Source organism: Mycteria americana, chromosome 15 (assembly GCF_035582795.1).
Source record: "Mycteria americana isolate JAX WOST 10 ecotype Jacksonville Zoo and Gardens chromosome 15, USCA_MyAme_1.0, whole genome shotgun sequence".
In the NCBI taxonomy this organism is placed as follows: Eukaryota; Metazoa; Chordata; class Aves; order Ciconiiformes; family Ciconiidae; genus Mycteria; species Mycteria americana.
The window spans coordinates 1,318,745-1,338,380 of record NC_134379.1 but is presented as its reverse complement, the minus strand read 5'-3'; the positions used below and the strand labels follow the sequence as shown (position 1 = coordinate 1,338,380).

The window sequence follows — 19,636 nt, the reverse complement described above, 5'->3', positions numbered from 1 at the left end:
TGGGCCTGTATCCTCTTAGCCTTGTTTTACATTATCTGCTGCTGGCTTATGAGGTTGGGGGGGGGAATTAATATGCAAATTAGCTTGGGTTTAATCTGAGTTTATTTCTGAAGTGCAGCTGTTACCTAGGAAATTGTTAAGTCAAATTTTAGCGCTGCAGAAGTTAAAATTGTTACTGGGAAACAGAGCAGTAAGGGGTATATGTCACTATTCCAGTGTTGTGATTAGCAGAGTACCCGTGTCATAACCAGGGAGATGATGGGGTTTTGGTTTGTGGTTTTTTTTCTTTTTTTAAAAACAAAGACTACTTAAATCACTTGTTCTGTCTAGTTTGTATACTCCAAAAGTTTTATCCTATCATTGAGTGACTGAGTGTATACTAGAGACTGGAAGTTAGAATCATATAAAAAATGAGCCAATGGCAAAGTCTTTGCTGATCAGGAGCTACAAGACCTTCCAGGAAAATGTTGTCAGCCTTAATCTTCTCTTAAAAGGAAAAAAGGTATTTATTTTAATTTCGTTTAATATTTCAGGTCTGAAATATCTACATTCTGCTGGCATTTTACATCGAGACATTAAACCAGGGAACCTACTTGTGAACAGCAACTGTGTTCTTAAGGTGCTACTTAAATTTATTGAAAATGTACATATGTATATGCTGTTCATTATAAATCAGTTGTTATTTTTTTAAACAAAAACATTTAGTATTAATACTTTTCCTGAAAGTAATTTTAAAAGAAAAAAATCTCACAGGTTCTTTAAAAATGATAAATTAATCAAACGTCTTCCTTTCCCCCTTGTCCCCCTACCTCTCCCAAGTCTGTGAAAGCGAGATAGATGTGATTCTTTTGTTTGACTTGCGCGGGATCTCTCGTGCCCTCAGCAGCTGCGAAAGGCAGGCAGTTTCTTCAGGTATTGCAATGTTAGTGTTCGGTGTGCTGCTCAAAGTGAAGGCGACACGGAATGCCCAAGACTCTTCCATTAACTTCTTAGGCATATGACATTTTGGAGGGCTTAGGCGTGTTGTATGGCTATGCCAAATATAAAAAAAATTAAGTTTTGTTTACACTGATCTGCTAAGCATTCTAATTGTGAAAGTTTGGTCTGTTTTCTTAACCCTTCTGGTTCAAGAAATTTTTAAAAATTCCCAAAGCCAAAGTGAAAGCTGAATCTTTGTGTAACATTTTGAGGCATATCATGAACAAATGAAATCTGGTTTGGGATGAAATATTCTGTACCCAGAGGTTGGCAGTATGTATTTTTTTTTAGTGCAAAGTTTTTTAATCTTTTAGATTATAAATATTGTAATGCCAACTAAAAATGTACTGTGATTTCAAGTAGAATTGTAGAAAGTTTAAATGGATGTGGAATGAAGTAGCATAATTTCTTCCTATTCCCCTTTCCCTTTGCTTGTGCAGTTACAGCAGATTATCTGATTTATTTAAATGCTGGTTTGGAATTTCCTGCTTCGTTACCAGAAGGTTACCTATTTGAAATGCATTAAATGTTTTGGTTATTTTAATTTTTTTATTTACCTTCTCAATTTAGATTTGTGATTTTGGATTGGCCAGGGTGGAAGAATTAGATGAATCTCGTCACATGACTCAGGAAGTTGTCACTCAGTATTATCGAGCTCCAGAAATCCTGATGGGCAGCCGTCACTACAGCAATGCTATTGACATCTGGTCTGTAGGCTGTATCTTTGCAGAATTACTTGGGCGAAGAATATTGTTTCAGGCACAGAGTCCCATACAGCAGGTATAATTAAATTTCCCTTTAAAAATTTTTCTACTGCATAATTTCATGGAATCAGTTATACTGATGCATTTTGAACCTCAAACTTGCTTTTGTTTTGCTTGGTTTACACACAGGCAAAAAACCGAGCTACTTTGAAACACTGAAATGATAGCTTCCAGACAGTATTAAAAGTAGTGGTTATGAACGTTAGCTTTTGAAATGTGTATTTTTTGTAATCCCCTGTAATCTGCTGCAGTGCCAAAGCCTGCTGTAGCATGTTATTGAGATACGGTAAAGGTGATATAACCGGCATCAAGCTTTTTGTAACAACTAATATGAGAAAGTAGTAAGTTTTCTGTCAAGATATAACTGGGATACAGTATTGGCACTTGAACCATTTAAACTGCCAATTAGTAGTATTGCTCAAACTGCTTCATTTTAGTAACAGTCAAGTGTGTAAGCAGGTATTGAATATTTTTTTATGTTGTATAGCTGTGGCTAGGTATAAAAACATGAGATGCACCAGAATACTTCTTCATGATTCCAACAGTAAGCAAGCTAATATAATAGACATATGTCTCTAATAATCTTGAAGTGCTATTTTTACAGTAGGTAGAAAATGATGTCTGCAGCAAGATATTAGAGATGGATGCATTTATACTTCTGTCTAAGAGAAGGAACAAGATGTGCTGACATAAAAATGTTTATCTTCAATGTTGCTAGTATTCAGCTATAGATTAGAAACTACATAGCGTTAAAATTGTGAGGTTACATATGTTGATTACCAAGAAGTAAAAACACATTCCAAACTTTTCTTAAAGGTGACATTCCAAACTCTATACTTTTTTTGTTTATTTATACACATAGCATTTTCATGGGTTTGAGACATTCACATTAGCATGCTGTTTTCAACATTCATATATTTAAAATGTTGTTGTGTTGTGTATATGTTTTTTCAATGCTGTCCTGCCTAGTGGTACCTATCGTGTCACTGCAGTAGTGTTCCCAAGGAGGGACTTGCTAGTCATTCTAGACAGCACCGATACCTTGTATGATCGCAAAGTAGACCTCCTCCCAAAATACACCTCCCTCTTACCCTCGTGAAGAGACTGCAGAGGAGAAAAGCAGTAAGTTAATCAGAAGCACTAGTTAAATTGACAGCTATTCTGTTGCAGTCTCAAAAATATTTAAGATCTTCTGTTTTTCCAGGCTTTGAGCTTTTGCTATACTGAAGCTAAATGTATGTGTGATTTTAATAGCCTTGGCTATCCTTCTTGAAATTTAAAGTGCAAAGACATTCATCAGATAACTCTAGAATAGCATTTTGGGGTGGGGTTTTTTGGGTGGTGTTCACTTGATTTGATTGAAAAGTTGTATAAAGTTACGTAAGAGTTCCTAGATCTTTTATAATCCCTGTGCAGTAGAATGGTTTAAGAAGTAATCACCATATATATTTCAATTATGTTCTGAGAAATTCAGTGCTATTCAAAGGTGGATCGAGTCTACAGAAGTGCCTCGGGCTAGCCAATGTTACGGGCTTTCCTCAAGCCTGTGCCGTGCCCCTTCGTGTAGACTGTACGCTACAAATGGTTACCCCATCCCCCAGTGGAGTGAACCAGGACAGCGAAACTCTCTGGTGTCAGGATAGCCATCAGCAGGCAAAAGTTCTCCTGGTAGAAAAATCAGGGAAGAGATCATTTTAAAACCAACTGTACTGGCATTTTTAACTCAAATCTGCGATGAAGAAAGTGAATAAAGCTTTACATTATATACCAGGCTGGAAGTGGTGATTTTGGTATTTTAAACTTTGGATAGTGTCACGTTGGAAGTGATGGATAGATCTGAGTTGCTCACTCAAGTGACAGTAGCTAACTTTTGATAAGGATTTTGTGGGATTTCTTACAAAAGTAAGAAATGAGATAATCTGTACTGAGACTTAGATAACCAGAAACACTGTCAAATACAGTATTTCCTAACACCTCCTATTTTTGCTTTTTACTGATACTATTTAGAATAGTTAGCATTTTTGTATGATACCATCTTTCTATTTTTGGTTAAAATGCATTTTTAAAGGTGCAAATACAAGTTATTTTTAGCTATATGTCCAGAAACATTTAATACAATTAATTTTATCTTTTAGTGCATCTGTGGTGCAGGAAGGGTGATCTCTGACTTTCCGACTGTCTGTGGGAGCAAATGCCTTTCTCTGTTTGGTGTAAAGACTAGTCTGCACACTTTTACAAAAGGCAGGTTATAGAGTCCGAGTTTTAACCACCTTCCTAGGTTAGCCAGTTCCTCTAGTCTGATTTTGCTGATTATTATTTAATCCTCCTTAAAGATAACCAGTCACATGCCTGAGACAGTAAGCAGAATCCATTTGGAAGGATCAGAGTGGCAGGAAGAAAGGAGAATCGGGCAGATACTGCCAGCCTAGCGCAGCCGTTTCCCATCCGCTGTAGCACGTACACAAAGCTGCGTTTCGGGCACGTCGTGCAGCCAGCCCGCGGCACGTCAGCACGCGTGTACGCGGAGAGGAGAGGCTGGCCGTTCCACACGTCGGCGTACCACGGGTACGCTCGTGGCTGGATCCCGTTTTTGTATTTCTGACTTCAGCCGTGTTTACTTGAGCCATTAGTGCATAGCAGCAGGAGGGGACCCGCAGAGCCAGGCAGTCGGTGCTGAGGACCCGACACCCCCGTTTTCCCCAGTTCAGAGCGGAGGTGTGCTTTGGAGCGGGCCCGGTCTGGTTGCACAGGCTGCAGCCCCCTGGCAGATGAAGTACCTCCAGACGCTCTCTGAAACGCACGCCCCAGTCAGTCTGCTCTACAGGGAGCCCCGTGCCCGTGCTCCGGGGCGCTCGGCGCAAACCAGAGCGCAGGCGGTGGCCGCAGCTGAGAAGGGAGCTTGAAAGTGCCCTTCTCCTGACCTAAAATAATAACGCCATGGTGTAGATTCATTGTATATACCCGAAAGACTTGACATTCGTGCAACTGAGGTCAGTTGAATTCAAAATTAGTGTTTTGTAATATTTTTTTCTATTTTTACACTGAAATTTCAAAATGGATTTTGTAATTCTTCAGAAAAATGTACTTAATGACTAATGACAGGCATCTAAATAAATGAAATCAGACCTCCTAACAAAACTCTTCTGTGAGTGTATTGGAAGTGGGCTAAGACAAGGGATTTATATCTTGAGGGATGTTAAACATGAACTTTCAGGAGATCATTATGAAAATTGTTTTCAGTGTTTTTTCTTGTAACCGTTAGAATAAAGTGTGTGTATTTATATCCATATCTATATATATCGATATAAACCTGTATTAACATATCATTGCTGTGTGCTTCAGAAGTAGTTGGCTGAAAATACAGGTGTTTATGCGGTCTACATGCCCTGACACGCTGGTATAATTTATTATATTACTTTTTCTATTTTGCAAATACATTGATCTTTTATTATATCAGCTCCATGTGTCTATTTCTCAATTATGTATTTTCCACATCTAAAAACCTCAAGGTTTAGGATTTTTTTTCCTGTCTAGTTTTCCATCTCCTGACAAACGTAGGCACTTTGCTGTCGCTGCGCAATGAAGTTATGCTAGCCCTGGCCACGCGCTGCCACGGCAAAGGGGAGGACGCGCGTCCACTACCAGGGCATGACGCTGCATGTACCTGGAGGCACTGGACAGTCCAGCGCGTCTGCTGGAGAGTGGGGAAAAGCAGGAGAGGACGCACCGGCTGAGGAGTTACGCAGCTGGTGTGGAAGCAGCAGTCACGTTTCACGACGTGATACCAGCGGTCGGGGCGATTCTCCTGCGTAGCCGGCCCGGGTAGGGGTGCTCAGGCCGTGCTCGGAGGCGAGCTCTGCAGGCGCTCGCCAGCGCGGGGGGGTGGTGGTCGCAAGGGCACGCGGGGAGCCAGGGGCTGATCCCGGCACCGAGAAGACTTTTTTTTTTTTTTTTTCCTTGACTTATACAGGGGTTTTTTTTCTTTGTTTTTATTCACTAAAGGAGTATATGCACGCACTTTTGTAGAAATATGGTGAAAGCTTCTCTGTTGCTTTCCAAAATGAAAAAGGTGAATGAAATGTCATTTCGTTTAAAGTTGAGACCAGTTTTAAACATAGCATCATCGTTGCTCTTTTTTAGGTAGCTTTTGTTTTCCTTATAACCAGCACCACTCCTTTTCCTTCCCCTGGTGCTGGACAGATTTTTTTTAAAAAAAAAAACTTATTTTTCTCATCTATTGGAATTTTTATATAGTATGTTTGTACTGTAGTTCTGAGGGGTTTTTTTTCCCATTTTCTATAGTTTAATTCCTGTTGATAGCAAAATATTTTGTGTAAAGTAGTAGTTGGCCTGTTTTTTTGGGATAATTTTGTGTGGTATGTTGGTATGCAATCCTGACATTCAGTTGAGAATATCGGGGTTTTAGAATGAGTAACACACCATTAACAGTACTTAACAATTTTCTTAATGTTATAAAATTGACTTTTAAATTGCAATAAAATATTTTACTAAACCTGTAAACAAAAAAAGCTCCCAAACTTGAAAATCAGCTTGTCTTAGGGCTTTTTCAGTGAAATTACAAATGTTTGTATTTGCTGTCTACTAAATGTATACGTTAATATTTGTAATTTACTATCTGTAAAATAGTGGTTTTGAACTGATTCATACCTTAAAGGTAATTTACGTTAGCTTAAGAATCTGCTGTCATAGAGAAATATATTCATATGTGTCTAAGATCTCAAATTTGTATGTTCTGTGCCTACAGTTGGATTTGATCACAGACCTGTTGGGAACGCCGTCGCTGGAAGCAATGAGGACGGCTTGTGAAGGCGCCAAGGCACATATACTCAGGGGTCCTCATAAACAGGTACGGCTGGAGATTGCTGGCCTTTTTTACACTTGGTCAAGACAATCCTTCGATCAGCCCCCGGAAGTTAGGATTTCCTCTGTGCGGGATACTAGAGCTGCATCGTCGCAGTGTTTCACATCTTGATGAAATTCTCGTGGCATGTTTGTTCATAAGCACTTTGTTTGGGTATTTAATCTCAGAGCTGTCTCTGCCTGTAAGCCAGGTTAAGTTTCCCAGAGGTGGTTGTGGTGTTGCGTGCATGGGTTAATGGTGTAGTTAATTCAAGCTGCTATTGAGACAAGGTGGGTTTTCACTAGTAAAGTGCATTTCTGGCTTCTGCCTTGTATGTGATTGTTTGACGTGATGATACAGGTGAAAGTCTCCTTTTTGAAGCGACAGTGTTTTGATAGTTATTTGGAATGAAGATGTTAAATGTAAGTGATAATAGTGGCAAGAGACATAAATTAAAATTGACAGTATAGTTCAGAAAGCCCCGGAGGGACTCCGGTACTGACAGGGTCAAGAGTATTAGAAGTAGAAATTGCGTGTTATCCCGATCCGTAAAGAGAACAGTCCAGCAACTCATCACCAAAGGGTCCCCTCACACATCTGTGCAGGGACCTGAGCTGTTCATGAAAGGCTTAAGATATGGAAAACTGTGATACAACATTCAACGTAACTGAAGTCAAAGTTAATTTAAAAAAAAAAAAAAAAAAAAAAAGAGAGAAAAAAGGCAGGATGATGTCATTATGCTGACTGGACAATAAAAAGGGCAAATGAAATATACTATTAACAGATACAAAGAAATGCTTATGCAGGAATCCATAGTGCAGTAGTGGAGTAGTATGTCCATCCAATACGGTCATTTTTATGATTGTTAGATAGTAAAAATTAACAAAATTAATAACCTGTACATGTTAATACATCAGATCTTTCCAGCAGTTAAGTTTGCATCTTTACTTTCTGCATGTTGAAGTAATTTCTCAAATGTCTACTCACCACAATAGTAGTTACCATAGAAATGAGCATTTAATATATATTCTGCTATATATTAACATGTAGGAGTTCTGCCGCCTCGGCACTTTTGATTCACTACATCAAGTTGTCTCTATTCCATTTTATGACAGGTTTTTTTTCTTTTAACATTAATAATAGGAGGATTTCCTTCAGACTTTCTCTACCGGCTTTAAAGCAAATCAAGGGTTTTGGTTTTTTTTTTTTTGCTATCACATGCTAGAAGAGTTGTAACTTTCAAGCATGTAGTCCTGCACTTTCAAGGTTTGAGATGTTTTTTAAAAAAAGTTTTATAGTGGTTGAAGCTGGGAGAAATACATCCACTATACTTTATATATAAAAATATGTAACAGTACACAAATACATCCAGATACTTTATAGAATACATTGGTTTTAAATTCTGATAATTTGATAATCGCTTGACATTTCCAAAGTGTAGTAGTTGTGCTCTTGGTAGCAGTCAGCAAGAACTCTGGAATTTATTTGTTAGCCTTGTTCAGTTTGTTAAACCAGGATGTTTTATCAAGAAATGGGTACAAGAACGTCTTCTGATTTTCTAAGGCTGTTCTTGTACAGGCCTCTGAAACCGTGTGTCTCTTGACCCATTGAATGATGCGAATACTAAAAAGCAAGTAGGTGAAATGGTATCAAATGTTTCCAATACAGATTTAATGTCCTATAGCCACTAAGTCATAGGAAATAAACTGTAAGTTTTGTGTCCGTTGAGGAAAACAACATTCATTTTTCATGGAGTGCCACAGAAGCTGAACAGTCTCTGGAGCTGGCGTGCTCGTTTGCACCTTGGAAACAGGGGGTTGCAGTGCATCTAGCTGATTTCTTTAATGATATTTCTCTGTTTTCAACTTCACGCTTCATGTTTGAATGCGAATGCATGGCTTTTCATCTTTTAAAATGGAGATTTTGCTGGTTATAAATAGCTAAATGTTACCAGTTTCTTAATTAGATTAATAGGGAGAGAAAACCAAGTTAGAAACTGGTGATTACTTTGTCGCACAAACTATTTTTAATCGATGTAGGTGAGCGTAGTAGGAGTTATGGGGTAAAGCGTTTTGTTGCTTTATGTAAAAATAGATTAATGCATGAAATTTCTGCTTTAAGAAACGCCACCCCACTGTGTGGTGGCATAATGAAAATTTACATACTATGTAGACTTCTTTGTCAGTTTTGTATTTAAAAATTTTACTTCAAAGTCAATTTAAGTGAATTGATAAAGTTGCTTAACTGGCAGCCCTAGGAAGAGCATCTCCTGCCACGCTCCCAGCGTGCCCTAAGCAGTGCTCTGGACTTCGCTGGCAGGCATGCGCTCACCCACTGCTAGAAGTAGAACGTGTGGGAGTCCATTCCCTCCCTTTGTGTCCTCGCTTTCTCTGTTACGGGAGAGAGAGGTCCAGCACGGTGCACCTTACTTGCTAAAAGACCTGACCGCTGATCCCGTGATAATCAGATCTTACAGCAGCTCAGTTTTTACCCATTTCTTTCGCCCTTGCTGGTACTCTTGTCAGGACTGTTTCTGATCGCTAGCTCTGGACTTGATTGCAGTTTGCCGAGAAAATGCTGTCCCCAAAAGCTGGGTATAACCAGGTGCTCTTGGAATGGCGGACAAGCTGCAGACGAGGGGCATAAGCGTAGCAAAAAGAAGTGCATCCTTCATTTGTATTGGCTGCAACAGCTTCCATAAGGAAGGAATGTAATCATCTTTTTCTGCCCCAGTATATGGATGAACCCTACTTACTGACAGTGCTTGGATGACAGCGCTTTTTTGTGCAGATAGTACTTATTAGCTAGAAAAATCATATGAAGCTACCAAATACTGTAGCTTTATATTCTATAGACTGCACTTAGAAACTAAGGGTGAGAAATGCTTAGCGCCGTGTTTGGTAGTTCAGGGTTAACTTAGAATGATGTCACTGTGGAGGCGTAATTTTTATATACACTGACAAATTTACAGCAACTAAATAACTTGTATTCACTTGCTTTTGCTAAACAGGTAGAAGCAACAGATGCCTGCCGAGTACTGGCATTGCCTACCAGTGAAAAGTCTGTGTAGAGTCAATGCAGTTCTGGAAACCCTGTGGATCCGTGCAAAGTCTGTCAGGGAATATCGTCCCATAAATACGTTAGCTAGCTTTCAATTGATTTGTTATATTTTTGGCAGAATGTTTTAGCCATTTCTGTCAGCCGGCTAGTGTATTCTTCCCACATCTCAATAGTAATTAATCACACACGCTAGTGAAGCACTCTGTATAATTCTTCCTGCCTTAATGGCTCTTCCCAACACCTGCATTCCTAGCTAATATGAATGCTATTTGAATTTTAAGGGAAGAATACAAAGGTGTGTGTCTGTGGCTGCATGTGTATGCGATGGTTTATTAAAAAAAAAAAAAAAAAAAAGAAAGACATTTTAGGAGTATTGGACTTGGAAGTAACACACTCCGTAGTAGGAATTTTCTCTGCGGCAGTGCCTGGCCTAATATCCGTGGGGTTCTTTTTTTCTTTGCTTGGGGGTTTTGGTTTCTTTTTTCAATAGGTTTGTGGTTTTGCTTTCTTCTAAGTGTGAAAATGGAGACTTCCTTTCCCCCATCTTACCCTTTTTTTTTTTTTTCCTTTTTTTCCCCCCTTCACGTTAGAGGAGTAACCGTTCACTTGCTTTGCAACACTTTCTTTACTTCGAAGGCTAACCGTAGTGCACGCTACTGCCATCTTTAAGCTAAAGAGGAATAGGAATGATGTCAGTTAAGCAGGAAAATATTTTACTGATTTTTGGAAACTGACGTTGTTCTGGCTTTAAAAAACCCATCTTTGAAGCTCATTCCAGAGAGTCTAGGGTATAGCTAATGCTTCAAAATGAATGGCATGTAACATTAACATTATTGTTGATGAACTTTTTTCATTTTGGGCAACTTCAGGCAGTACTTCTTCCCACGTGTTAGGAATGTGGGGATGGGGGCTGTCTTCGTATTTTGCTACCTTAGTGTTAACATTTAATTCCAGAGTCAAAGGAGACTTTCAGGCTAGAGCGTACGTGCACTTAAAAGTTGTCAAATGGCAACTTTATATGTTGAATAAAATCTTGTTAAAATATTATCTGCTGCTTGAACTGGCAGGGCCCGACGGCGTTGCTGAGACTGGAGGAGCAGTTGTCTTTCCGCCCGCAGCTGTATAATCCCTGTACTCTGCAGCACCTATGGCTGGGGGGTTTGTGCTTGCCTCCAGATCCGAAGCTGTAAGGAAGGTTACGGGCTCACGTTCCCAGCAAGGGCTGGGTGTCCCCAGTCTGTAAAATCTCTCTTTACTAGGGTCTTTGTACCACAAGGTTATTTCACTCTCAACTAAAACTGGGAACTTGCAGAATGGGCCGGCTGTCATGCTTGTGAGCGTGAGCAAAACGTGGAAATACAGGAGGAAAATGATCTGCAGAGCTGTTTTTTGTGGGGCTAACCAGCGCAGAATCGCGCTGCTGCCGCCAGCTTCTGGGTTGTTCCAGCTTTTTTTAACCATGCGGTGCACGGCCCGAGTACTGCGCTATAAAACAAGGGGAAGTTCACTGAATCCCCTTCCCCCTCCCCCAGCCCTTCAAGCCTTGGTAGTTGGCCTATTTATCGCTATGTAAAATGCGGTATGCCTGAAGGTCATTGTAATTGTGCTGGATGTCACTGTCGGTTAGGTATGGATCGCCTGGGTAAGGAAAAGCAAAGTAATCTGTTATTTGGCAGTGACTGAGATCAGAAAAATGAAATACGGGAAATGATGTGGTTAATCAAACCCCTGAGCAGCTACAGCTTCAAGCGGTGTCTACATAGAAAAATAAATAAAATACAGGTTTGTCTAGGGATTACGTCTGAACTAAGGAAAAAAATAATCAACTGGATCTCTATTACAGTTGCTGAGTTCTGTAATGGTGATTATTGTCTTGTTGGAAAGCGTTAGGTGGTGCATGTCCTTTCTAACAAGAAGATTGTCCTTGGTAACTCTAAAATAACGCGTGCTGTAACAGCGTGTTCTTGCCGATGGATCTGACAGGACAACTAGCTGTACTTTTCTTTCTCCTGTTTCCCCTGCAGCCATCCCTTCCTGTCCTGTATACGCTTTCCAGTCAAGCTACGCATGAAGCAGTTCATCTCCTTTGCAGAATGTTGGTCTTTGATCCAGTAAGTATGATTTTAAATTATTTCTAATACTTTTTGTTTTAACAGTTTTTGTTGTCTGCTACTTAAATGAGTATTTGAAGTAAAGCACTGCTTTAGCTGATTTTCTTCTACATTGCGTTTCGGTACTTTTGGGTCTATAAAAGACGTACAGGTATCATCTTATAATTGGTCAATTAATTTCCCCCTGGAATGGGGGTTTCGCATTTATCGTCTAGTGGTCTTCTGAAGAAAGCTACGGTAGAGTGAGAAAGATGAGGGTGTTCGTGAATCATGCTATCTTTTCCTAGCTAGGTGTAGGTAGCAGAACATCAGATACTCTGATGCAGTTCTAATTAGAGACGCGTGGGTGTTCATGGTCTTGCAACACACAAAAAATTCCTTCTACATCCACACAGTCACATAACAGGATCTTTTTTCCACTGAGCATCTGTTTTTCTAATAAAAATTTGCTGCTGTGGGTTTTGGATTTCATCTCTTGGGCTTACTATACAAAATTGTCCCTAGAAAATCTGATACCTGAATTGATGATCTTAGTTATTTCATCTTCACAGGGAAATCCCTAACATTGCAGATGAAAAATAGACAACTTAACTGAACTGCAAAGGAGGAGGCTTGTAATTGATAAAGTATCAGAAGGCAATACCTTTTGATTTTATTTTTTTTAAACCTTAAGATCGCTTTACTAAGCAAAAACATAGAAGTGTTAAATCATAACTTCCATGTAAACAAACTTGATTTTTTTTTCCTTTCTGACTCCCTCAACACTCAGAATACTGCTATTCCCAAATCACATTTAAATAAATGTGGGTTTGGTTTTTTTAAAGAATCAGGACAATCCTTTGGAACAGGTGATTTTAATTTCATGTAAAAAATATCCTGGGAATTGGGACAGTTGGGTTGTGCTTCAAGCTTTGCCACTGCTTTTGCTCTGTAACTTTGAGCAAGTAACTTCGGTTTGGTTTGTTTGTGTTTTGGTTTGGTTTTTTTAATTTGCTTATAACAAGGGATTTCATTACACCTTGAATTGCAGTAGCGCTTCTGTCTGCAATCCTTTAGAAACAGATAGTATTCTCCTTTTTTGAGGGGATGGTGTTGGACACCGAGAGACTGAGTACTTTACTTGACTTATGTGCAGAAAAAGTCTTAGTAATGTGGAAGTAGACCTGATAATTTAAACCTGATAATTTCAACCATTGCTCTGACCACCCTCTTCCCTGCACTTCCTTCACCACTTGCTTTCTGAAACTGGACGTGTACAGTATTTCTCAGAACTCCAGATGCCATATCCTGAATTAGTCTGTTATCAGGGATGCTTCAATTTGTGTTTTACTTTAAATATGTACTTAAGGACACATTAAAATGTTGTGCTGAGTAAGGACCTACAAAATGCTGTATTTGCTAACATTAAATTCTTTGGGCTTATTTTGATTTATTGTAGGAGTTGTAATTTTAAGGTTATCTGGAGAAAGTAATTACTGAAAAATATGTTTCTAAAAATCGTATTAGCAGCATTTTCTGTCGTTAGCTGTAGTACAGACAGGTCAATGTCATCTTAGCAGTGCTGCTTGTTTTTGAGTAAAACCTTCCCCCTAGTGGCAGTGTCTGCAGATCTAAAGCATTTTCTGACCTGAACTAATCCTGTAACGTGATTAGGCGTTTGTAAAACAATTTAGAATTAATTGATGCGTAAGTATTCTTTAGACTGTTTCAATACCTCTGAAAATATCCTCTTTTTTTTTTCTCCTTTAAATGCAATATTTCAGTCCAAAAGAATATCTGCTAAGGATGCCTTAGCTCACCCGTATCTCGATGAAGGGCGGTTGCGATACCACACTTGTATGTGTAAATGTTGTTTTTCCACATCTACTGGAAGAGTTTATACTAGTGATTTTGAACCCATCACTAATCCCAAATTTGATGACACTTTTGAAAAGAACCTCAGTTCCGTTCGGCAGGTGAAAGGTGAGTAGTGATTAACCTTTGCATCTGCATTGCTCTTCCTGCTCCATCCTGTAGTAGTACGTAGTTAGGATGTGCAATCTGGGTGCATCTACTAACCCAGGCGGTTCCTTCTTTTAGGTATTTTTCCATGGTAGATACTGGAAATAATTTCTTTTCACTAAAAGAACAGAATTGCTTGTAAATGTTCTGACATAATATAATGTCACACGTGTTAGTTGACAGGCAGAAGTCTGCTGGTTTCAAACCTTAACAGCGTTCTTCTCTGGTGTCAGTGCTCCCCAGCCACTCTTTTGTTGAAGGATTGCACCGGGGGGAAAGGGAAATCAGTGTTGTTGCCTTTTCGGGGTGCGAGGTGTTACCTTGAGAGCCGTCCTGCAGAAAGGGCCAGCAGCGCAAGTAACTGAAGCTGAGGAGTCTCCTAGTTCTCCTGCTTCATTTCCTCTCATCTGTCACAGTCTGCTCACGCTGAAACGTCCACGTCAAGTGCCGTCACAGCAGCTGCTGCCGTAAGCGCTGTTGCTGGTGCCACGCCGTGGTTCTGGCAGCGACGCAGAGGATGCGCTCTGGGTCGTGACATGCTGTCATGAGGAAAATCAGTCCTGATGCCTGGGAGAGGAAACTGCTGCTGCAGATGGTTACTAAATGCCAGCAGTTGCTTTGTGGCACTAGAGATTTGAAGTCTGATTCCATCATAGGAAACAAGCCATAAAATAGACTTTGTTTCTTGTGAAATCAGATGCAGTCAGGAAAGCAGTTCTTTTATGAGAGCAATACAAGATGAGAAACAGTAGCAGGGATTTAGGTCCTGTTTGGTGGCAGCTCGAATAACTCGAGGAGGAGAGGGAGAAGAAATGTGTTACCTCAGCAGTTTCTAACAAACAATTCAGTCATTTGGGACGAAAATACTCCGTGATGTTGCCATGATAACGTGACTTATTTCGGATTTATCCTGCATTTGTAATTCTGAAATTCACATTTACAGTGCCTACAAGTTCACGCAACATTGTTTTCTTTTTATCCTGTTATTCTTTCCATTTCCCTCCTCTCTTTGGCCATCACTTTGCAGAGCTGTACATAGATCTGCTGTCTGCTCCGAGATCTGTTGTTCTAAAAGCTGCCTTTAAAGTTTGCTGGCAGCAGCGCAGGTTCCAGCACGTTGCCTCTAACGTACCATCCGGGCGTCCGGAGCTCTGCTCTGGCAGCCATCGCTGCTGCTTACAGAGGAGCAGCCCGTCGCCAAACTTCCAGGCTCTGTTTTTCAGGGGGGGTGTGTGGGGGGGGGGGGGTTGCACACATGTGTCCGAGAAGATGTTTTGTCTGGCAGCTCTCCATAGAGTTCCTCCTCCTTTATGAAAATGTACTTTTTTGTTTTCATCATCTCAAGTGGCAGCTTTGGGCTTGGTGGCAGTAACTGAATTAATGAATCGGACGGGACTGAGCAATAGAACGGTGTTCTTGGTATTTGCAAATCAAGCTCAAGTTGCCAATTCTTTGTTTTTCAAGAAGTTATACCCTAAAATTGGGATTTAATCTATACCTGGTTATCATCAGTTCGGTGTTATAGTGGTGATGAGGGTTTTATTTCATATACATTTATCTCAGCGTGCACATAAGAGTTCCGTGTGAACTGATGCAGTGAGGTATGGCATCGGATTAGAGCTGGGGAAGCTGGAGTTCTTTTATCCTTACTAGAGTGTCCTTTCAGTAAAGGAAGCTATGTTTTCCTCCAGTCTACATTGCATTTTACAAAAGCAAAGAGTGTTAATGGTATGGTGGTTTTTATTTTTCTCCTATGTACAGAAATAATTCATCAGTTCATTTTGGAACAGCAGAAAGGAAACAGAGTGCCTCTCTGCATCAACCCTCAGTCTGCTGCTTTTAAGAGCTTTATTAGGTAACTGTATGTAATCACATCTGATATTAATTCACATTTCTTAGTAGTACAGAATTCACACATCCAAAATGTTTTTATGTTTTCAGTTTCTGAGAGTAGGAAAGGCCCATAGATAAATTCTAGAAGAATTCATAAAAGTCTTTTTAAAATGTAACCGCACCTGTCCTTAAGGTATTTTTTTGCAGAAGTTAAGTAAAACGTGCAAAAGTTTCAAGTAATATTTTTGCGTAAAAGTACAGAAGTCAGGCTGAAAACTAGAACTGCCAGATTGACGAGCTGAATTCCGATTGTAAAACTGCACTGTAGAAACATTAAAATTAATGACTGATAGATGAAGAATCGTTAAGCAAATAAGCAGATGAAGCATAGCGCAATGTTTGTGGTCAGTGTGTTAACGGGTGGTCCTGGGGTGTTTGGGGTTGCTCTGGTTTGGTCTTGGCGGGGTTTTCTTGTTTTCCTTGAAATGTTTGCTTACGGGTTGAGCGTTACCTTTCTTGTCCGTGAGCTATTGCAAATGAACACTGATTTTCTCTATCACCTGCATTCTAGTTCCACGGTTGCTCAGCCATCCGAGATGCCGCCATCTCCCCTGGTTTGGGAATAAAGTGGAAGATAATATACTACTGAAGATGTAATGTAGCTTTCCACTGGAGTCTGGGATTTGCAATTCTGGAGGTTAATCATGCTTGTACTGTAATTTTACTAATGAAGTTTTAAATTAACAACCACTACTTGTACAATATGAATAATATTTAGAAATGTACTAGACTTTTAATCTTGTAAAGTGGTTGTGCTTTTAGAAGAAAATATTTTACCCAGAGTTGCACGTGTTTTATGAATTCTAGTGCAGCTGTGATGGCTCAGCTCAGAACAAACAGAATTGAACCAAATTTGGGGAGGTTTTTTCTTTTTTTTTCTTTCTTTTTTTTTTTATTGAAGTGAGATTGTACAAAAAGATAGACATACATTTTGATATTGAGCCATTCCTGAAGATTTGGGGTTTTCTAAAACTAAGGAATACAGAAAACTTGACTGCGACCAATCATGAAGTCACGTCAGATGACAGTGACCACAGTAAGTGGGCAGGTCACCTGATGGTCAAATCCTATAAATAGCTTCTCACTAGAGCTGTGATGGTGATGTGTGCTGTTCTAAAATCAAATGTTGTGAGTAGAGAGAATGAGTTTGTGACTAGGAGAGACTAAACTTCTGTTTCCTTACCCAGTATAAATATATATATATATTTAATCTATTTTTATTAGAAGTTTTTCTGCTCTTTCTTACATAAAACCCCCCAGCATGCATCTTCTATGTGTGTAAATAATTCCATTTATGGGCTAATTTCAGAGATCCCTGACATCATTGCTGTATAGAGAGAAACTAGCTTGCACATTTTAGGTCTGTGAAATTTTGTGAGAACTTTTTCCTGCACTGGACAGTTGAGAGAAAAAAAAAGAAAAGGAAAAAAAAAGCACATAGGGAATTATGTTAATTGTGTTCGTGTCTTTAGGCGAAGCTGTGGAAGTCTTGAAATGTCACAGTAGTAAATAACTTTTATTACTTTTTGGCTAATTCTTTTTCTGTTGGAACACTGAATTCTGTGCATATGTATATATGAACACAAATTGAAGGCCTCTACCTCCTGGAGTATACAACTTGGTTTGTTTACCTCCACATGATTTTTTTTTTTTTTTTAAGTTCAGTGTGGAGACTTGAAACTTGAATGTCCCTTCCAACTTTTATATTTAAAACAAGACTAGAAAATTGAAGACTGTTTTTCACCTGTACAAAGAAATACTAAAGGGTGGTCTTAAAATTTGAGCATTGGTCTGGAGAAAAACCGTGGTGTTTGTTATGGACAATTAACTGTTAAAGTTATTGTAAGTTATCTGTATTTAGCAGAGTATTTTCAACAAGAGTGATCTGAGCTGAAATTGGAGACTATTAGTAAGTTATGTTTGGAAGTTTTAACTTCAATGAAGTCATTATTTGCTGTGAAAGAGACAAACATTGAATAACTGAACAAAGATGGTGCAATATCTTTGTTTTTTATGAGGCTCCTGAGAATAAAACCAACTGAAGCATTTCAATTCACTTGAATGAGAAACGTGTGTAATTAAAAGAGCCCAAGAAGACACTGGTATGAAAGGTAAAATCTCAGAGGTTGGTCAGTTAATGTGGCACACTTGCTGGTCACTTTGTAAAATGTAGATTTGAAGTACAGTGGTGAAAACATTAAATGTGACATTTGAAAAAGAAGCGGTGTTATCTTTCTTTCCTGCCTGATCTCCCACCTTTATTTAAGAACAAGTTGGTACAATCTTGATTAAATGCTGTCAAAGAGAATACAAGTAAAAAGAGTTTATAACGTCTTGGTTTGGGCATGGTTTTGATTTTTACACTCACGCACGCACACATACACATATATATGCATATATATGCACATATATATGGATTCTGAAACAAAATATTCATTTACTCTTTAAGCTCGATCCTGGATAAAGGCAAAACTTGCTGATTAAATCAAAACAAGCAATTGACTCGCACGTGATTGGGAGGGTGAAAGACATCCAGTCGTGGATGGATTTTGCTTAAATTGCAAAGTTCGTATCATTTTTTTCAGCACAAATCCTTTCATTGGTATCGATAGTCCTACCGCAAAGAATCCAGCGTGCAGTGGTGGTGCAGAATATGACTGCAAATGTCCATGTTTTATGAGTATGACCTTTTTAAAGTCAAACAAATTGAACTACGTAGTTCAAGCCTCCGGACCTCACAAGAAATAAACTGATAAGCCTTCTTCGCATGTGCTCTCTTCCCAGGGCTGGCACAGATACTGTTTGTGACTCGCGTACATGCCTCTTCTTCAAACCTCTCCTTAAAAGTCTCCATACTGTTTTGCGCTAAATTTTAACATGTTTTAGAACTGGCAATGGCGGTGTCATTATCACTTCATGGTTGTCTGTTGCTAAAGTAGCTGCCGTTAATTCACTGCCATTTTTACTTAGTCCGCTCGTTAGATTCTCCTTCGGCATCAGACTGCAGTGCGAAGGGGCAGTTTACTGGTGGGGACTTCTCGCTTTGGCACGCGGTTTCGTCAGGGTATGAGCACATCATGGCCCAACTGGCAAAGACCGCTCGGTGCATCAGTGTATTTTTTGGAGCTAATGGCTCGAGGTCCGTGGGTCAATCTTGTTCATAAACGTAAAAAGAATAAAATATCTTTTGGACATTCACCTTTCAGCGTGTCTTCATACGAATGTGGGCAAGGCACTGTGCAGAATGAGTAACTGAAATTGGCACAAATGCGTAACTAACATTGTGTGTGCAACTATATATAAAAAAACAATTATGGTAATGTTTTCTGTAGCCTCAACTGCATTTTCCATGTTTAATGTAAATCAATTGCAATGAAAGTGAGACCTCCTAAGAGCTGTCTTTGTCAGAGTTCTGTTTCTGGAGCACAAGCACACGTGTATACACAGTGATCTAAACCTGCGGTCATCAGAGCTGCTTTCGTGCCCAATGAGGTTAAAATCTGGCTCACCGTTTTCAGAGTTGCATTTTAATCAGTTTTAAGCTTTGTTGCTATCAATGTCGAATGAATTGCAGATTGTAATCCTAAGTTTTAAGCTCTCTAACTATAGCTTCTGCATCTCCTTTTATTGATTGTGCCTTGAGAAGAGTACAGAAGTAGTGAGTGCAAAGAGTAACTCCAAATTATTCACAAATTGTCAAAGGAACATCCAGGTATTAGAAGCCTGATCTCTGTGCGTGTGCATCTTGGAGGTGACGCAAAGGAGCTAAACAAGATCAGCCAAGGAAAAGTAAGTTGCCGAAATCCATTTCCTGATGTGCGGTGAAATATCACTGACTGATTCAAGGCAATTAATGTAGGAAAGTTACCAAGTGCTTTTCTCCTTCAGCCAATTTATTGGTGGCGTGTTTGGGACTTCACGGTTTGACCTGCTGGGAGCGTGCGAACGCTCACCAGACTGAACAGATG

General features: G+C 39.5%; 1 protein-coding gene across 2 annotated transcripts in view; it reads left to right on the top strand.

Annotated features, from left to right (window-relative positions):
- Window positions 1-17,889, top strand: part of NLK (nemo like kinase) — a 65,557-nt gene extending 47,668 nt beyond the window's left edge. Inside the window, exons 5-11 of one of the 2 annotated variants that reach the window (XM_075518186.1) lie at window positions 534-619; window positions 1,549-1,758; window positions 6,508-6,609; window positions 11,688-11,774; window positions 13,538-13,736; window positions 15,537-15,636; window positions 16,180-17,889. In XM_075518186.1, coding sequence (XP_075374301.1) covers window positions 534-619; window positions 1,549-1,758; window positions 6,508-6,609; window positions 11,688-11,774; window positions 13,538-13,736; window positions 15,537-15,634 — 782 coding nt within the window. In that variant the 3' untranslated portion in view covers window positions 15,635-15,636; window positions 16,180-17,889. The remainder of the gene's footprint in view (window positions 1-533; window positions 620-1,548; window positions 1,759-6,507; window positions 6,610-11,687; window positions 11,775-13,537; window positions 13,737-15,536; window positions 15,637-16,179) is intronic. The other variant, XM_075518185.1, reaches the window with a different exon arrangement.
- Window positions 17,890-19,636: the final 1,747 nt, after the last annotated feature.